This window comes from Saccostrea cucullata, unplaced genomic scaffold, assembly GCF_032062105.1.
Source record: "Saccostrea cucullata isolate Sc308-1 unplaced genomic scaffold, CSIRO_AGI_Scuc_v1 ctg2, whole genome shotgun sequence".
NCBI lineage: Eukaryota > Metazoa > Mollusca > Bivalvia > Ostreida > Ostreidae > Saccostrea > Saccostrea cuccullata.
This window is the reverse complement of record NW_026936751.1, coordinates 659,182-678,793: the sequence shown is the minus strand read 5'-3', so window position 1 is coordinate 678,793 and position 19,612 is coordinate 659,182. Positions and strand designations below refer to the sequence as shown.

The following is a 19,612-nucleotide window of genomic DNA, read 5'->3' as shown; positions in this document are numbered from 1 at the left end:
AATAAGGCTACCTCTTCCAAAATTGTGAACTTCATGGCCCCTGGGTTGGGTGTTCTGGTGTTAGGGTGGGGCTTTATTGATTATATAGTGAAAATGCATAAATTCTTTAAAACTCTTCTTTTCTGCACCTGAGTATTTAACCAATGAACTATGTACATAGTTATGAGGAGGAAGGATGCCTCTTTGAGATTTTTGAATTTCAGGGTCCCTGGGTTAGGGCTTCTTGTGTTAGGGTGGGGCTTTAATGTTTATATAGTGAAAATGTATGAATTCTTTGAAAATATTTTCTTTTGTTGTTGAGTATAATGCCAATGATCTTAGTATATATTAATGACAAAAAAACTGCTTCTACCAAAAATGGTTAATATCCTAGTCCCTGGGACAGGTACTTTGGGGGGGGGGGGGGTAACATAGTCTGAAATAATTTAATGCTTTGAAATCTGCACTTTGGTATTAATCAACAGCATGATGAAGTAAAATTTTTAAAATTTCCAAAATTTTGAAAGATGTGGCCCCAGGGTCAGTGGTTCCTGTGGGATAGGGAGCTCAACTGTGGACCCGCCCTAACACAAGAAGCCCTGACCCAGGGGCCCTGAAATTCCCTAAAAGTGGAAATGCATTTTCTCTTTGTTACTCTGATCTACCTCTGGGTATTAAGTAAGCAAAATAAGCATCCTGAGTGTATAATTATGATAAGCAATGGTACCTCTTTCAAAATTGTAAATTTCATGGCCTCTAGTTTAAAACATGAATCAAATTCAATTGTTGGAAAGTTGTCGCATTATACTCAGGTGACCTATAAGGCCCGTGGGCCTCTTGTTTTTTTTTACATAAAAAGTGGGGTCTGAATCGGTGATAAGCTATAGTAGATTCAAGAATGGAAAAACTAAGAACTGTTTAGAAATAAATTGTAAATAATGAAATTCATGAAAAGACAATAATAAGTCAATTTTTGTACCTATATAACCTGAAAGCAGAGAGTAACCCACAGTGGAGAGGGCTAATATATAGGCTAATTAATGCCAGCTGCCCAATCCATTTTATCAGATCAATTGAAGTAGATTAAAGCTTGTTGAAATGATTGACCATGCACTTTCTTCTAAAGGGAGATAATTAAGACAAGAAGCCCATTGACCACATTGCTCACGTGAGTATATAAGTATTATTTTATGGCCCTTCTGTTCTTCACAGCTGATTCTTTTTCCTATAATCTTCTGCAAAACTTTGATGATATATTATAATGAAACCAATCTACCCCAGGGGCTAAGATTTGAACAAACTTGAATCTACATTAATATTTAATTCCCTATATAGGGATCCTTAGGTAGGCTGTAGTGAATGTGTGGATTGTAGTTTTCAATTCCAGGAAATCATGAACCACGGGTTACATTTGGTATATGCTACTAACAAAGACCTGTGAGAACTGAAAGGGGGGATCAGGTGCTATGAAGGCATAAGGATCCCATGTAGACTCCAGGCCATGGAGTAATAATAAGTATCAGTAGAGATCAAACTTGAAGATAGTACATGCACTATGCTTGTACTATGCATTATGAGATACCCCATTTTTTCACAGGTTAACTTATGAATTTAATTAAGTTGCATGAATATTTCAAATATCTACCCAAATATTGCCACATAGAAAGGGGTGTATAAAGTATTGAGGCTATGCCCATTGCTTTGTAATTAATCTTCGTATCTTTTTTTCGTATCTTTGTAATATATGTTCTGAATCATTTGATATTTTTGTGGGGATGAGGGTATATTTGTGAAACAGCTTAGTTTTTTTTATTACACACGTATGACAGCAATTGGACCGATTTTTCGTGGTGACGAACAGTGTTGGGATCCACTCTTTTGTGTTTAGAAAACAGAAAACTCGCTTTGTTGGCGGGGGTTCAACAAAGAGGTCATCGTCACCGAAGTCAAATTATTTTGGTAGAAGAAACACCAGGATTAATTAATTTATTGTAAAAATGCCGAGAATAGACAATGATATTAAACTTGACTTCAAAGATGTACTTGTTAGACCTAAAAGAAGCACGTTAAAGAGCAGATCTGAGGTAAGGAAAGTGATAATTGCATCAGTTGTGTTTGTGTATATAATCGGTTATATTTCGGCAAGAACCTATCATGTACTGTAAGTTTCTTAGTTTATGAATCTGAGAAGGGCACATATTCCGCACTGTGAAATATGCATTTAAAAAAGAGGAGAGAAAATCTTATATCGATTTAGGAGATTGATGAAAGCAGACTATTTCATAAATCACAAGAATGAGCATGATAAGGAAGGAATGCGTGGTGGTGTCAGGTTTCAGACATGATATTGTATTGCCTAAATCTTAATCTAAATCGGGACATACTAAAACAAGTCCCACGGAGAAAACAAGTCCCACATGAGTCCCACCAAGGAAAATGAGTCCCACCGGTAACTATGATATATTGATGGTATTAAAAATCATTTATTTATAGGATATCACTGTATATACATAGTTTGTAGAAAAAAAAGGGAAAAAAATGTTTTAAAGGCATGTTTTGATGGGTTATAAAACCAAGGAAAGATAACTCTGCGTATCACGCGTGAAAGCTCTAAGTCCTGCAGAGAATATTGTAACATTTCAGCTGTTTTAAGAAACATTTTTAAAAAATATGTATATATTTAGATTATATTTTAGATTATGTTTGTTGGAATATATATTATAATTAACAAAATATGTTTATAGGAGTTAATTTAGATCCTGAAAATATTGATATTAGGGAGCATATTAAACCATTGTATTATTTTTAGAATTTTGTTTTTAATATATATACTTGTATTTAATATATATAAATATATTACCTCCATATATATATAAACCATTGTTTTATTTCAGACTTTTAAAAAAAAAAATTTAAGTATAAATTTCTTTTAGTATTTATTAATAATTTTTTTTAAAAGTATATATATATATACAAAAAAAAATCAAAAATTTTAAAAGGATATTTAAATCTTAGTTTCATAAATTGATGAAGTAAAAATATATAATTTATATTTATTTTCAAAAAATAATTGTATATCAGTAACTTACGAGAACAAATAATAATAATTAAAAAAGAATTATATAAAAATGATTTTTTTAATTTTGTAGAACTTTTAGCCACATAAATGTGTTTCCAGGACCTACGACGTGGACGTGGTTCTACTTAAGGCCCCCTTTTTTTTTTTTTTTTGGATAATAAATAATTTTTTTTAAAGAAACAAGCATATTGTTTATAGCATATATAACATAGCATGATTCTAAGTTCTAACCTAACACAACACCAAACAGTATTCACTGGTCTGCACCCGTCTGGCGGGGGAGGAATACTGCCTGATACTAACCCTATTCTAAGTTCTAACCTAACACAACACCAAACAGTATTCACTGGTCTGCACCCGTCTGGCGGGGGAGGAATACTGCCTGATACTAACCCTATTCTAAGTTCTAACCTAACACAACACCAAACAGTATTCACTGGTCTGCACCCGTCTGGCGGGGGAGGAATACTGCCTGATACTAACCCTATTCTAATTGAGTTTTAACCTAACACAACACCAAACAGTATTCACTGGTCAGCACCCGTCTGGCGGGGGAGGAATACTGCCTGATACTAACCCTATTCTAAGTTCTAACCTAACACAACACCAAACAGTATTCACTGGTCTGCACCCGTCTGGCGGGGGAGGAATACTGCCTGATACTAACCCTATTCTAAGTTCTAACCTAACACAACACCAAACAGTATTCACTGGTCTGCACCCGTCTGGCGGGGGAGGAATACTGCCTGATACTAACCCTATTCTAAGTTCTAACCTAACACAACACCAAACAGTATTCACTGGTCAGCACCCGTCTGGCGGGGGAGGAATACTGCCTGATACTAACCCTATTCTAAGTTCTAACCTAACATATAATATAAGAATTCTCAGAATTTTATCATTAGGATGAGGCTGCAGGAATTTTAGGTTTTTTGTTTGGAATGGAAGTTGTTTTAGCATTTCTGACTCTTTTTACTTGACCGGGTTTTTTTGCAATGCGGGCAGTGGAAGGTATGGTAAGTGTTCCATCTGTTGATGATTCTGTGTTTGAGGGTGGATGAAATTTTGGTTTTTATTGCGTTTATCAATGCAAGTTCCTCATCAGTACCAAATGTCAAGTTTTCAACTTTCAGATCAAAACCCAAAGCAGAGCGAATTTTTGAAAGGAAGTCACAATAAGTTGTAAATGTTCCGTCCCAATGTAAAAATACTGGCCCTAACATGACAGGGGGGGTATTTTTTCCCTTCCTTACCAAATTTGGGTTTGCGTAAACCATTGTAGTCACATAGCAAGCACCTAAATTAAAAGTTCTGTCTATCCCAATCACTGATCCATTTGAGGCACATTCCTTCATCTCTATCAATTGCTCATCTGAAAAACAGATAATATTTGGTGGTTTTTGATCATTGTTTGCAATTATTGATCTAATAAATTTCTCTGACTGCAATTGATTTATCAAAACTTGGAAGTCATCTGCATTGTTTTTTTGATGAGCAAATTTTGGTTTTTGACTTCTTTCATACCGATATTTCTCGTTTTGAATGACCTTTAGGTCAACAGGGTTTTCTGGGTCATTTTTATTCACATGCTTGAGAATCTGAATGGGTAGTTTGCCATGCTTAACACCTTCCCTTATAATTTTCTGCTGTTCAACAGTTGTTCGTTTGTAAGGTTGTTGTGTGTTTTTTGCATTGCCATGTGGCAAACAACCTGTCCATTCTCCCAGATATTCTACAATGGCAACATTTTTAAAATTTTGCTCTTCCCCTGGAATATTTGTGAACCATGTTATGCGTCTTTGGTAATCGGGTGACTTTGTTGATTTTGAATAATACCTCTTCATAACAAAGATATCTGAGGGATGGGGTTGGGGTTCTAGAGGAACTTGCTTTCTCTTTTCACTCTTACAGTAAACTCCTTCCTTTTTGTATAATTTTTCAAAGAAATTGCCTTTCAAAACATACTCTACTGTTTTTAGTGAATTTCCTGACCATGCCCCACAATCATCAACAAACTTTCTCTTTGGGTTTTCACTACCATCCATATTAAAATTGGTTGCCAGAATGAAGAAAACGTTTTCCTTCAGTCCATCTGGAATTTTTGATAAGTATTCTGAGTGTTCGGCAGATACCAACTCTAAAAGCTTTTCATTGGAGAGAAATTTCCCTTGCAGAGAATTCTGCTCAGGATTACTGTATGGGGCATCTAAAAGCATGTCACTATCATTCTGATCAATATCAGGCTGATCATTGGGTGAACTGTTGTTGATATCAGAAGAGTCTATTACTTCTGTCTCAATATTGGTTTCGAATGTGTCAGAAGTAGATATTTTGTTCAAATCTATCCCTGAATGAGCGCTACTATCAAGAGAGGGGAGTGAGTCAGATAATCCAGAGACAATGTATGTCTGGTTAAACTTAGACTCAGGCTTGGTTGGGGACAATTCAGGAGTGGCTTGTGAGTTTTTTTCAGATATAAGTGTTGAAGACAACATCTGTGTTGGTTCTGTCTCATTATTTGTGTCAAATGGTTGAAGGGAATTATTGAGCAAGGGAAGTGAGTCAGATAATCCAGCGGCAATGTCTGACAATGAGTAATTGTGGTCAAGCTGAGATGCATGGTTGGCTGAAGACAAATCTAGTACATTTGTTTGATATGAGTTTGAAAGTGGTGGGAAGTCAGAGTCAGAGGACAAGTCAATAACGTGGGCATTAGAGGAAAGCAACAAGGGAACAAAATGATTTGCCTCAAAATACCTCTTGTTTATTGACATGCAAGACCACAGTATGTGCATGGTGTGTTTGCTCTTCAGAGCACGGGGTTGAAATTCACAGTTTAGGATTGCTATTGAGGGATCTGTAAGCCCATTTGCTGAGGGGTAAAGAGATCTGATGGCTCGTGAGATTACAGTAGCTGCAGCATGCATAGTCCAGGCAGAAGCAAAGTGGTAATTGCGACAGCAGTCTCGAATAGCTTCATCATAAGTTGGGCACACACAAGCTAACTTATCACCCTTGTGATTGTTGATATAGAAGTCCTTATTATAAAACATTTCAATGCAAGTCCTGGCCCTAATTTCTGGCGCCAGCCTTTCATCCCCCTGAATGGCGACTGAAAGGGAATTGAACAGGCAATTCCCATTTCCGCGAACAGAAACTGGAATATAGTCAGACCTACCCAACAATTGAGTGGCTACACTGTCCCTAACCATTGTACCCTTAAAGTTTTGGGGTTTCCCTGTCTTAAGTCTTTTGGGTAACTGACGCATGAATATGGTTTCTAACTTTATGCCATTTTCTATGTTACCAGACTTGCTAGCGTTGCCCAACCTTTCTACTGATTTTTCGAAATCGAACACACCATCAGCATTTTCGCAACATTTTAAGCAAATATATGACAAGGGACTCTTTTGTAAATACTTAAAGTCAGCCCTGCTTAATCCTTCACAACTTTGGTGATACCACTTATCACACACATCACAAGCTATGTTTTTGTCCCCGTTGCAATTTTGGTGGCAACCACCACAAGGATAATCACCAGACATCTTTAAATAATATTGTACAAAAAAAAAATAAATAAATAAATAAACAAATAAATAAAAAAAGGAAAAGATAAAAAAAAAAAAAAATAGCTAGCGACTATTGAATTTTATCTACTATTCAGCTACTATTAAGTTTAGCTACTATTGAGTTCTGAGCTACTATTGAAAAAAAATATATAGATACTTTAATCAAAAAGAAAATAGGGAATACAATTGTGGGGAAAAAGCACCGTCCATGTTGTACCAATACCTGAAAATAAAAATAGAAATATTAGATTAACAAAGAACAAGGAATAGTTTAACAAAAAACAAGGGACAGTAAAAAAAAAAAAACTTTTATAAAAAATAAAAAATATTTTATTTTGTATCCAAAAATGAGTTTTTAAGATGTTTAATTTTTGAATTTCTCTTAATGTGTATAATAAATTCTGTCCAGGAAGTACCCTTCAATGAAGTCAAATCAGTGTACTTCAAATAAACTAAGCTAGGTCAGGGAAGGGGGCAAGTATGTAATATTACATAAAATTACGCCATTAGAGACAGGTAATCAACACAGCAAAACTTGCAAACGCGTGGTTTATATACACACACAAAGATTTAACTGGCCTATTACGATACGTTTGGCTAAAGAATATATTCATGATTTATAATGTAAAGATTACCTATTTAGATAGAAATATTTTAACTTGAGATATGTAAAATCAAGTGACAATAATTACATTTTATTTGTTAGCACCCCGGGGGCCTATCAAGTTAGTCTCCTTTCTTTGTAATATCTGGCTGGGAGTTAGGACGTGCAATGGGTGAAAACTTCATATAACGTATACAGTTATATTGCAGTTAACCCCGTGTCCAGCATTATCTCCTCCCAGAAGCTCCCGAAGGAACTCAGACACAGATATGAAAGGAGGTGTATGACTGTACATGTAAAAATAAATAAAGACATGTACTTAGTTGTCACCGTTAGGTATCCGTACATGTTATACTATACCTGAGCATATGATTGTTGTTGTAGTAATTAATTTCATTAAATCAAAATATATTCATTTATTTATCATTCAAACAACAATCAAATGCTTTTTTCCAGAACGATGATATTAAAAAAAAACCTTTTTATACATATCTAATTTATTTATTACCTTTCGCGAAATATGGGCACGCGTGACATAGATTCTGCTGGAATTAGTTTTTTGGTGATCGATACTCCAAAAAAAGGGTTTTTTAAAGGTAAAAAATAATTATGAGCAAATAATTGACCACAAATCCCACCCTCTAATAAATGAAAGTACCAACAGAAATTCGTTTTCCATCTCATATTACAGATATATCCAATAAAATTTCAGATCACATCTTGACGATAAATTAATTACATTCCACTCGCGCATCTTAATTATAGGTTTCGAGATCCTGGGCATTAAATTAATTATTGAAATTATGTATGTATGAACAAGCAGTTTAAAACAACATGCTAATTAATAAAAGTATGCTTAAAATAGCATGTCGAAGCCAATTACGTGCTCACCCCAAGCCAGCGACGTTTCAAAAAACAAAATAAATAAATAAATATATAGAATATACTGACTTTATTTGTGTAAGTTCATTTTTAGACGGTGGCTATTTATAGCCACAGGCTATTGCTGCTGGTCTGTGTAAACACACAGGGACCCTAGCGGCGATTTTTGCAGAGTCAAAATAATGAAAGTAGACTTATTTCGATGTTTGAAAATAAAATGTACATAGTTAACAAATACTTTCAAGTTATTTCAAAGACATTTCGTTGATGGATACAAAGTCTTAAGTCCTGATATTTGCCGTTATCAATATTTCTCGCCTCATGAATATTCATTGAGTTACGCCGAACTAAACTAACTCGATCGTACACCAACCGACTCCTACATTCGTATGCAAACTACAGATGTCAATTCGTACAATTTTTTTTTTCATTTTTTCTCACAATTTCGAAAAAGTCAGTTTCGTACGCACATTGTGTTTCTTTAAAATTAACAATTAATTGTTGAAAAATATTTGAAGATTTAAATGTATGATTGTTTCACTATCTAACACCGAAATCAAATACTAGTCATTATTACTAGTAATTGCTACTTGAAACAACACACGACTGTTTCTTAAATACTGCATGCTTTGTGAAATTTTTTTTTACAATAAAACTTGAATAGTTTATTGTAATTTAACAAAGTCTTTTTGTTTGAATTTCTCATATCTGTTAACAATGCTATATTATCAAACGAATATATGTATTTTAGGAAAGAAGAAAAAAGATCACTACATCTTAATCAGTTAATAAAACGGTTGTTGGAGGTATATGATGCCATAAAATTTGCTAAGTTTACTACCATTCTAGTTTTTAAAAATAAGACTTTGTCTGATTATCTCGGACACAAAAACGACTGAACGGATAAAAATTTGTCAAAGCTATAATTACAACGGACAATTTACCCATATATTTAATTCCTATTTAGAAACTCTAACGTGCCTCTAATAAATTTACCCTTTAAAGTGTGTACGAAAAAGGTATTCAAATAATGTGCATGAAATAATACTAGTATTAAGATTTTATGCGATTTTAGTGGGCTGGTGTGTTCACATAGCAGTAAATATGTATTGTGCAATGATTCGCAGGGTTATTGCATAATTGTTAGAATATTATGCATGAGAAATACCATAATCGCAAACCCTAGCCAAAATGTACGATCCTCACCCATTCTGGAGAAAGTTCCATGCGCATATATACAGACTCCGATCGTGACTTGAGACGACGGAAAATAGAGACAGAAAAATATTTTGTCATTCCGTTTTTGTTTTTTTCGAGCAGTATACGAGGGTTGCCGTGTACAAAGCGTTTTTCTCGAAAAATAGTAGGCACTGCAAGATGAAAAGTATTTATTTATCATATTTTAGTGTATCTGAATTCGTTTGATAAAATATGGACAAAAAATTAATTCTTCATTAACATGCTTTAATGTACTTACGCACGATTAAAAAAAAACGTTTTTAAAAATAATACATGAGTATTGTTTCGAAATAAAAGTATTAAATAGATTTTGGTTAACATTATCCTATTTTTTATTCCCTTAACTATTGTGTCGTCTTCTGGAAAATTTAAGGACATTTGCTTAATAATTTTATCAATTTATCAGTTTATCAAGCATCCGAAATGGGAAGGTGGTAAATCCAACACACGAAAAACGGCGGCGTTCGATGACGATACTACGCACTGGAAAGCAGTCGAGTTTTTTCCTCTTTAGTGTACTAGAGAAATGGGAGTTTTCTAAGCGAAATCGTTTTACATGTAATCAAATCCAAGGGTAGAACAAATGTCTACAGGAATAGCGGAAGGCGCTGTCAATATTGACAGCCAATACGTTTTGACATTATCATCCGTGTGTCGTAAAGCGACACAACACATTAAATGAAATTTTATAATTTGCAATTGTTTATTTATGCATATACCTATTTGAAATTTGCTATGTTTTTTTTGATGAAAATTGTAAGAAGATAGTAATTTACAATTTTAGATAACAGTGAGAATTCATAACACTTTACTTTTTTGTACAAAAAATATAAATTTATATATTAAAATGCAGGCCTGTAGATATATTGTGAAAAATTGAAATAAACATGTATAATTTCCATATAATTTTACAAAATCTTAAAACATTTTTTCTTATATACTGCCAGTCGCCATTTGACGTAGCGGGTTTGCTTTGGACTCACGGACCTGAAGAAGTCAATCCTTACGCCGCGGATTCGACTCCTACTGCGTGACATGGATATGGGCCCTTAATTCCGATTGAGATCCTGTGTCGCAGTAATTGCTAGTCAGAAAAATATCCTTCACTGCTAAAAAATTTTATTCTCAAAAGGGGTGTTAATTGTTAAACAAACAAAATCATTCATGCCACCGTCTTTCAGTACTCACAGTACTTTGATTATTTATTTATTTGCAATTTTTTATCATTCGTGTAAATAAACATTACAAACATAAAAATGTGTTTTTTGAATTTATTTTAGTGCATGTTGCACGCTTTTACAATATTACATGTACGGACATATAAGTATCTATGATTATAAAATTAAAGTAAATACATGTATAAATATTTATAAATACACTTTCGTCAAATTTTAATGTACACTACACAGCCACATGCAGCTAACTTCAATACGTTCACAAAATTTGTACATGTACTTGATTGTACGAGACTTCTGACAGTGAACCCCGCACCTGTAACAAAAAATTATTCGATAAAGTATGATCGAGAAATGTGTTATTTTGACATTTGATATAACTTTTACATAACCTCAAGGAAAAAAAAACAATCTATTATTAATCTGTCTTTACGAACTTAGATTATTTCCCGATATTACATGTATGCATTTTATAGGACACATAAAAAAGAGGTTAATTATTGTAATGGTACTATTTAATATCATAGTTATAGTGAACTGTAATTTTCTATCTTTAATAATGTAAAATAACACTATTAATATTATTCTTTTCAATACCCATCTTTTTAAAATGTTTTATCATGTTTATATAGACGATTAATTGTAGACCTTTGCCGAGAACAAGCGATTTAGTTGGAGTTATCGTTCTTGAGCGTGGTCTAACGTTTAAATTCGTCTATTTATCGTATCAAAGTATTTTTTTTTGATTTTTTTTTGCTAGATGGTAATATAATATCATTATCTTTCATAATATACAACTTTTATATACATTTATATGCCCATTTGCCGTGGGACTCATGTAGGACTCATGTGGGACTTATTTTCCCCGTGGGACTTGTTTTAGTATCAGCGTCTAAATCCGTGCTTATATACTTAGTCATTATGTATAAATGTAGTAGTACTGAGATAATCTAGGCTTAGCCTAGTGCTTTTATGGCCACTTGCATATCTTTAGCTCAGGTAACCCTGATTTAATAGGTGATCTAGGGATCAGATAACCCTGCCTTAAACCTGGCTTGAGCTGTACTCAGGTGAGAAGTAGTTGGGTTGCAAACCTGTGACTCAACCATTTCTTACCTGAATACGGCTTAAGATTAACTCATTCCTTGAAAATAATGGCAACAAGACAGAAGTCAGCAAATTTTTCTGAGTTAGAAAAAGAAATTTTGTTAGAGCTTATCCATGCTAGGAAGGACATTATAGAAAATAAGCAGAATGACGGCAGAATGGTTAGTAAGAAGAACACAGAATGGATAAATATTGAGAAAGAATTTAATTCTAGACATGGTGTAAACAAGAGAACCATAACACAGTTGAAATCGTTATGGAAAAATCTAAAAGCCAGAACGAAGTCTGCCGTAGCTAAGGAGAGGAGAGACAAGATAAAGACAGGTGGAGGACCATCCGGGAAAAGCTTGGATAAAATTTCCAGCACCATATCAGAAATGCTTCCTCAGCAAATTAATAGTTTGCGAAACCCATATGACGATGATGCAAGTCTCCATGGAGATGAACCAGAAGATGACAATGAAGATTCAGATGATAATGACGAGGTATACTAGTATTTTGTCAACATTATTTGATTAAAATAATTTTAATGGAAATATCTTTTCATATACATGTTATATGCTCTGTAGATTTTTTTTTTATTTTTCAACCTTTATATAATATTCTGCGATCCCAATATTGTTGTCAAATTACGAAAACATGAAAAAGATTTGGCGCACCTATCATTTTTAATAAATCTACATAAATATTAGGCTATTAAAAGTGGGATTTTTTCAAAAACATGTTCAAACAAAAAACATTACATTAATGATATATTTTATTTACTCATAATATTTACAATAAATGTTTCACTGTTCACAGATACTGACAACGAACACAGTTCAAGAGGATGCGCCGATGTCGCAAGAATCCGTCAAACCGCAACAACCAGCGTCCAGAGTTCCTGGTTCTAAACGAAAAGCTGCTCCCGGACGTCAAGACCAAGTCAAAAATAGACTCCTGGAATTAGCAGAAATAGAACATCAGAAAAAAATGGCAATCCTCCAGTTGAAAGAGGACATACTAAAGTTAAAGAAACAGAAACTAGAGAATGAAATAAAATCCAGTGAACCTAAGTTGCCTGTAGCTCCAACCACTACTTATGGAAGTACAGATTCTAACAACAACTGTGGATCTTTCTGGCAACCATATGCTCAGTGAATAGTATATATAAACTACATTAAACATTTAACAATTGAAAAATTAAATTCATTATAATTAAACTTACTTGTTTGTTTGATTTTTACTAAAAATGCCTTATTAAAACTGCTCTTAAAGCCTGTCCCCCTTGGTTAGCATTTGGTGGCACCGGAACTGGAACTGCTGTGTCTCCTTCATCCTCATCATCGGGTATCGGTATGGCGGCTTTCTTGGCAATGTTGTACAAAACTGCGCAAGCAATAATTACGTGCAAAGTTGTAGAAATCTTAAACCTCAACTGATTTCGAAGGCAAGGAAAACGTCTTTTCCAAATGCCAAACACATTTTCAATCTTAACTCTACTGTTTCTTAAAGCAAAATTAAAGCGTCTCTCTTGTGGTGTCCTACAAGTAAAAGGGGTGTTATTAAATAAGGTTTGAGAGCGTATCCATTATCTCCAATCAAAATCCCAGGAATATTTCTTCTTTCAAAATTAGCACAGACACTACTGTTCTCAAAAATCCGACTGTCATGAGTACTCCCCGGCCATCTTGCAACCACATTTGTAAGCATAAGATCATTGTCACAAATGGCCTGTACATTGATGGAGAAAAATCCTTTCCTGTTGCGAAAAATTTCTGCCATGTCACCTCCAGGTGATTGTATTGGGATATGGGTACAGTCAATTGCACCCACAATTCCGGGAATACCACTATGGTTCATAAAACCTCTTTGGATTTCAGTTAATTTATTTCCTGAAGGAAATACTACATAATTCTTGTAAAGCGATGCCAATGCAGATGAAACTCTCTTCACAATTCGAGAAGCTGAACTTTCATGAACTCCAAAGAGATCTCCAGAAACTCTGAGGAAACAGCCAGTTGCATAAAACCGTAAAGCTATTAGTAGTTGGTCAAGTGGTGATATTGATGAAACCTTCTTTTGTTTTGGCTCCAGGTGTTCCCCAATTTCATTTAATAATTCAATTACACATTCCTTTCTTAAGCGAAATCTGTCAATAAATTCTTCCTCCGAATAATTCAAAAAAGGGTTTGTCCTGTCTCTTACCATTCTTTCTCGCCTGATAAGTCTTTCCACTACATAAATTTGGTCTATTTCATCTAAATAATACTCCATTACTTATAAGCCTTCCTTTAAACCTGCCCTTTACCTGGTTTACATTAAACCACAATGCTGAGCTCTACTCAGATAAATCAGAGAGGTCTGCAATTGATTTGATAATTTTGAACCTAACTTAAGTCTAGATTGCCTTGACCCAGGCTTAAGCCAAACATGTACAAGTGGCCATTTCTGTTGGACGTAGATTGCTGAAGTCCAAAATATAAGAAAATAAATGCATTTAAAACATCTTACATTTTTATTTTTGTAATTGAATTTCACAAAAATGATGTAGGCCCCTAAATCTAACAACAAATAACTTTGATAGGGTTGGGATATTAAAGTAATTACAATATTTCCTGGTAAGTGTGGATTAAAACAAAGTTAAGGTTTGAATGTCGTCAAATCTAACAGGTCCAGTACAATCTCTTGATTTAGCTATATAGCTTTAAATATCGCTATATACTTTTATTAAGCTATTCAAAATAGATTTATTTAGCTATTTATATACAGTTTTTCACAAAAATGTCTTTTGCTAGAAATAAACAAAAAAGTCGCACGTATTTGACTCTTTGTGTATTAACTATGGGCTATCAAAACAACAACCAAAATAAAGATAGTTTTAACATTACAGCTTTTGAATATTTTTAAGCAAAAAGAGAATTTCTATTGTTAAAGTAACTGTCCACTACCCTGAGTGGCAGTGAGTGTGTTAAGGCATGAATAAGTATGATTGCTTCTCATTGTGCTGAACTGTTACCAATCAATTATCTTGTTGACCATAATTGGTCTCCTTTATTATATCATTGCAGAAGTAGCTGTAACAGTTGCTTTATATAGCCGCAAAACTTGTAGAACTTTAAGTACAAAGTCTCTCAAGGAGATGTAATTTGATGAGTGATTTTTACATGCATTATAATTATTTTACTTTTTTTAGAAAGAGTTCAACTCACAAGGTTGAAAAATCATCTCTGCACCAAGGTGCGCTTTTTTGTACATACTGAGAAAATTACACCTTTAAGAAAAAAAAGTTGTAAAATAGTTAAATTAAGCTATTCTAAATAGCTTAATAAAGCTGTATAGCTATTTAAAGCTGTATAGCTAAATCAAGAGATTGTACTGGACTTGTGACCTGTGTAAATTGATTGGTTTGCCTATGCTCTGTAGAACCCCAAGCAGAGTTTAGTGATGTATGCCACAACAGCTGGATCGGGAGGGGCTGTGGTAAGACGCTGATGTGATGTTTGATCATCCCTTCATCTGTCCATGAACTTTGTTTGCAGCCTTCCAGAACCAGAATTCTTATCTTGTCCATTCATTCTTAAAATAATTTAAATATATGTATTTTTGAAATGTTCAATAGTTGAAAACTATGAAAAGAAAAAAATGATGATGCACAGCATTTATCCTGTTTGTTTATACCTTTGCATTTTACTTTTTTCAGTACTGTATAACTGTATAGGCAATATATTGTAATGTTTGATATTAGGAAGAGTATGAACATCTGTAAATTAATTAGGAGAAGTGTCATTAAGTATTGTTGAGAATTACATAAAATATTAATGAGATTGGTTCAGAATAATGTACAAGTGGAAAAATGTTTGGTTTAGTCTTACTGTTTGACCAACCAAATGGATGTTTCCCACAATAAGAAATCAGTAGTTAAAGTAAGATCTGGATAATGCACTTGTTTTCATCAGGCAACATTAATACACCAGATTGGTTTGTTGGTCGATTTTGTGAATAATTTAATTGCATGCATGATTATTTTTTCTGCTGCAGTAACACATGTAGTTGTCTAAACTGTGTATTGATTTTCAGCTTTGCTAAAATTGCTGAAGAAAGTATTGGGAATGTCAGAAAGTCATTTTTCAGATGGGATCTACTGTTGTGGCATACATTTATAAAGATTTTGAACTGATCCACAGAAACCAATATTTTCTGCTCACTATCTCATCAATTGCATATCTTCTCAGCGTAAAGACAAAATAACATACGAAACTTCTATGAATAATTTTACAATAAATGTAGAAGTTAATCTAGGATAGTTTTAATGAGTAAAGAGGTGTCTAGATGAGAAAACTTAAAAAGAAAAAGGATTTGACTCTTTTGCATTGATTTATAATTGATTTTTGAAGTAAAAAAAAAATGCTGTAGCAGAAATGAGCAGATAAACTGTGTACAATTGTCTAGACTTGTATAAATTATAAATAATTATATATAGGTACTATTGTCTAGATTTATTAATCAGTAATAAATAATTTGTTTATAGGTGGACCTGTGTAGATCCTTTGCCTTCAGAAACTCAGGGCAGACTTACGATGGAATCCCTGTCATGGCCGCCAATATGGACACAGTGGGAACATTTGAAATGGCCAAAAGCTTCGCCAAAGTTTGTACTACTTTTTTGATCAAGTTGGTTTTATAGCCAAAGAGTGGATACTAGATTTTAATTAATATATTAATGCATTGAATCTATAATATTTTTTATAGTCAGTGTGATTTTTAAAGAAATATTGCATATGGTTGTTGATTTTCTTTTCAGAGCAAGTGTTTTGTTTGTATACACAAGCATTATTCTGTAGAGGCATGGAAGGAATTTGCTGCAGAAAACAAGGGCATCATGGAGGTACAGGAAGTCAATTTTTATCAAAATATCCCATTCCTTTGATATATAATAAATATAGGAATATTAAAGGAGAATCGAGCATTGAATATTTTGGGACAATATGCTGAAGAAGGGTTGTAAGGACACTGCTTATAATGCCCTAACTTTTAGTTACAGTTTATGTCTTTCATTTCTTTATTACAATAACAGAGAAAAAAAATTATGAATTGTTCATGTATCTCCATTACCAATCAATAATGCACAGCTGTCCCTAATATTCAGGAAATCTATTGTGTAGTAGAATTTCCATGACTATTTAACAACTGTTTATTGTGTTTGTTTACAGAATGTAGCCGCCAGCACAGGGACAGGGGAGGGAGACTTGAAGAAGCTGATCGCGATTAGTCAAGCCATCCCAGAACTCAAGTACATCTGTGTGGATGTTGCTAATGGCTATTCAGAACATTTTGTCCAATTTGTGCGAGATGTGAGGAAAACATTCCCCAAACATACAATAATGGTGAGGTTCATTCTGCAAGTTTCTACTTAAAAACAGAAACATCTATGTCAGTTTAACTGAATGAGTTACTTTCCTTTACCAGTAAATTGCTTTCAATACAACACTTTCCTGTTAGATATATTTACTGCTGTACATATTATATGAGAGACTACCAGGAACAAGATGTATAAAAATTATGAAACACTGATGCACTTTCCTTTCTCTTAGGCTGGTAATGTGGTAACAGGTGAGATGGTGGAGGAGCTAATTTTATCGGGAGCTGACATCATTAAGGTGGGGATCGGTCCAGGCAGTGTCTGTACCACGCGTAAGAAGACAGGAGTGGGATACCCCCAGCTGAGTGCTGTACTAGAGTGTGCTGACGCTGCCCACGGACTCGGAGGCCACATTATTTCTGTACGTATTACTGAAATAATAGATTAAAAATAAAATATGGGAAAGCATGGCTATTTTAGGAAAATCTTTGGTCATGGACTTTCTGAACTTTAATTAAAGGAAGATTTAAGGTCCAATTTTAGTAAATGTAATATTGTACACCTAATCCAAGGAAATTGTATTAATTTTAAATGCGAGCAAATAACGTTAATTTTATATGTACATTTTACAAAATACTAACCAAAAATTTTATCAAAAAAGGGTACACTTTTGATCATGTTTCTGTGGACGTTTTGAAGGATGGTGGCTGTACTTGCCCCGGTGATGTTGCTAAAGCTTTTGGTGCTGGTGCTGACTTTGTAATGCTGGGAGGAATGTTTGCTGGACACACAGAGTCAGGAGGGGAAATGATTGAGGAAAACGGCAAGAAATTCAAATTATTTTACGGGATGAGTTCAGCCACTGCCATGAAGAAACATGCTGGGGGTGTGGCAGAGTACAGGTAAAATATTCTTAATATTCATCAAATTCCAGAACTTGTAAAGGCACATTACCTTGTACACTTCCTGTGATTTAGATTGATATTTAATGTTGGTAAGGAGAAGGGGCTGGGGCACATTTACAAACCCATGCATTTGACACAGTAATACAGCTAAGTTTTTATGCATACAAAAATGACATATTTTGAAGTCTTATTATAAAAACCAATGATGTACCTGATTTGTTTTCTATTCAGGGCCTCTGAGGGTAAGACGGTACAGATTGAATATAAAGGTGATGTAGACGGCACTCTACAGGACATTCTGGGAGGACTACGGTCCACTTGTACTTACGTGGGGGCCGGAAAACTAAAGGAGCTCAGTCGTAGGACAACATTTATACGAGTAACGCAGCAACTTAATGAAGTCTTCAGTGCATTTACCAAAGAACATTAACAATCATAGTGAACAAGGGTCAGACAAGTGTGTGTCATTCCAGTATTGACTCCTGACATCTCTTCGGTGATGTAATTGATGATGTCATCAATTGTTATTTTACCTTATTTCTGCATGGACCTGGAACAATCAAAGGGATGAACGGATTTTATCAACAGCTTTTTTTTTTTTACCTGATTTGCTTTTAATTTAATATAAAGAAATTTTGTACCAATGTCCAGTTGTTTCAATCTTGTATGCATCTAGTCAGTTGTGCAAATCATGGACACTTTTGGATGTTTTAATTATGGTGACTGAATTTAATGTCATCTATGACTATGGAAAAGAAATCCACATTTTGTTTTATTTTTCTCCACGACTTTGCATTTTGAGTTTTCTGTTATTTGAATCATATTATTAAGGATTTTCCCTTGTCCTGTATTCTTTACAAGGGAAGTTATTTGTTTCACTCTGGGCTAGTTTTTAGTGCATATTGTGATATGCCAAAGTTCTATAGTTAGCCAGAATATTTTAGTAAGAGAATTTTTGTTTTATATACATATCTTGCTCAATGATTTGGTGGAACCATTATTTAAGGAGAAAATGCAACTTGCATTATATATGACCATACCCATGACTTCAGGGCTGCATTCAGAATCATAGTGGCTAACCTAGATTCAAGGTAACAAAATGTCATTTTTGAAGCCACAAATTTTCAGGTTTGATACAAATATTTTTGATAGATACCGGATAATTTTTGGAACTACATGTAGGTTGAAGTTTCTAAGTGAACTTGTTTATTTAAAGAAACATAATTTTTTTAATGGAGAAAATAAACAGCTTTCTTTGATGTGTAACCCAGAATATCTAAGCTAGAGCTTTCTAAAATGTGGCTAGCAAATTGTTCAAAACAGTAGTTACATGTAGAGGTTTGTCTAGGTTTTGTCTATATGATTTTGAATGCTCCCAGTTTTCTCCTTGCTGTGATCAATAAAACAGAAAAATTGGTTTGGATATTGTTTTATCGGAGGCCTGTTTAATTTTTGAAATAAAATCTTGAAAAGTAAATAAATAATTTTTTTAATTATCTTTACCTTTGCAGCGACATACTTGTAGAGTGTACATGTTTATGGTTAACTTGAAATGTGTGGGTATCTACATAAATCGCTCATGTGACCTGTTGATGTTCAAAACCTGTTAAATTTAATTGCAAGCATCCTCTCAATTATAAGGTTGTTGAAAGCTTAGTTTCTTCAACTTCAAAAGGAATTCAACATTTTATGCATGATAATAGGAAAATTTTAAAGGCTTTTTCTCATCTTT

General features: G+C 33.9%; 2 protein-coding genes and 1 pseudogene across 2 annotated transcripts; 2 read left to right on the top strand and 1 right to left on the bottom strand.

The window, feature by feature from the left end:
- The first annotated feature begins 1,867 nt into the window (after positions 1 to 1,867).
- Positions 1,868 to 19,357, top strand: LOC134246506 (GMP reductase 2-like). Its single transcript, XM_062728891.1, has 7 exons — positions 1,868 to 2,063; positions 16,145 to 16,264; positions 16,418 to 16,501; positions 16,827 to 17,000; positions 17,208 to 17,396; positions 17,675 to 17,877; positions 18,112 to 19,357. Exons 1-7 carry the CDS (start codon positions 1,977 to 1,979, stop codon positions 18,308 to 18,310), a joined length of 1,056 nt encoding a protein of 351 aa, XP_062584875.1. The 5' UTR covers positions 1,868 to 1,976; the 3' UTR covers positions 18,311 to 19,357.
- Positions 11,682 to 12,774, top strand: LOC134246474 (myb/SANT-like DNA-binding domain-containing protein 3). The gene is made up of 2 exons (XM_062728838.1): positions 11,682 to 12,119; positions 12,436 to 12,774. The coding sequence occupies exons 1-2, from the start codon at positions 11,682 to 11,684 to the stop codon at positions 12,772 to 12,774; spliced, it is 777 nt and encodes a 258-aa protein (XP_062584822.1).
- LOC134246476 (putative nuclease HARBI1) lies at positions 12,860 to 15,187 on the bottom strand (annotated as a pseudogene).
- Positions 19,358 to 19,612: the final 255 nt, after the last annotated feature.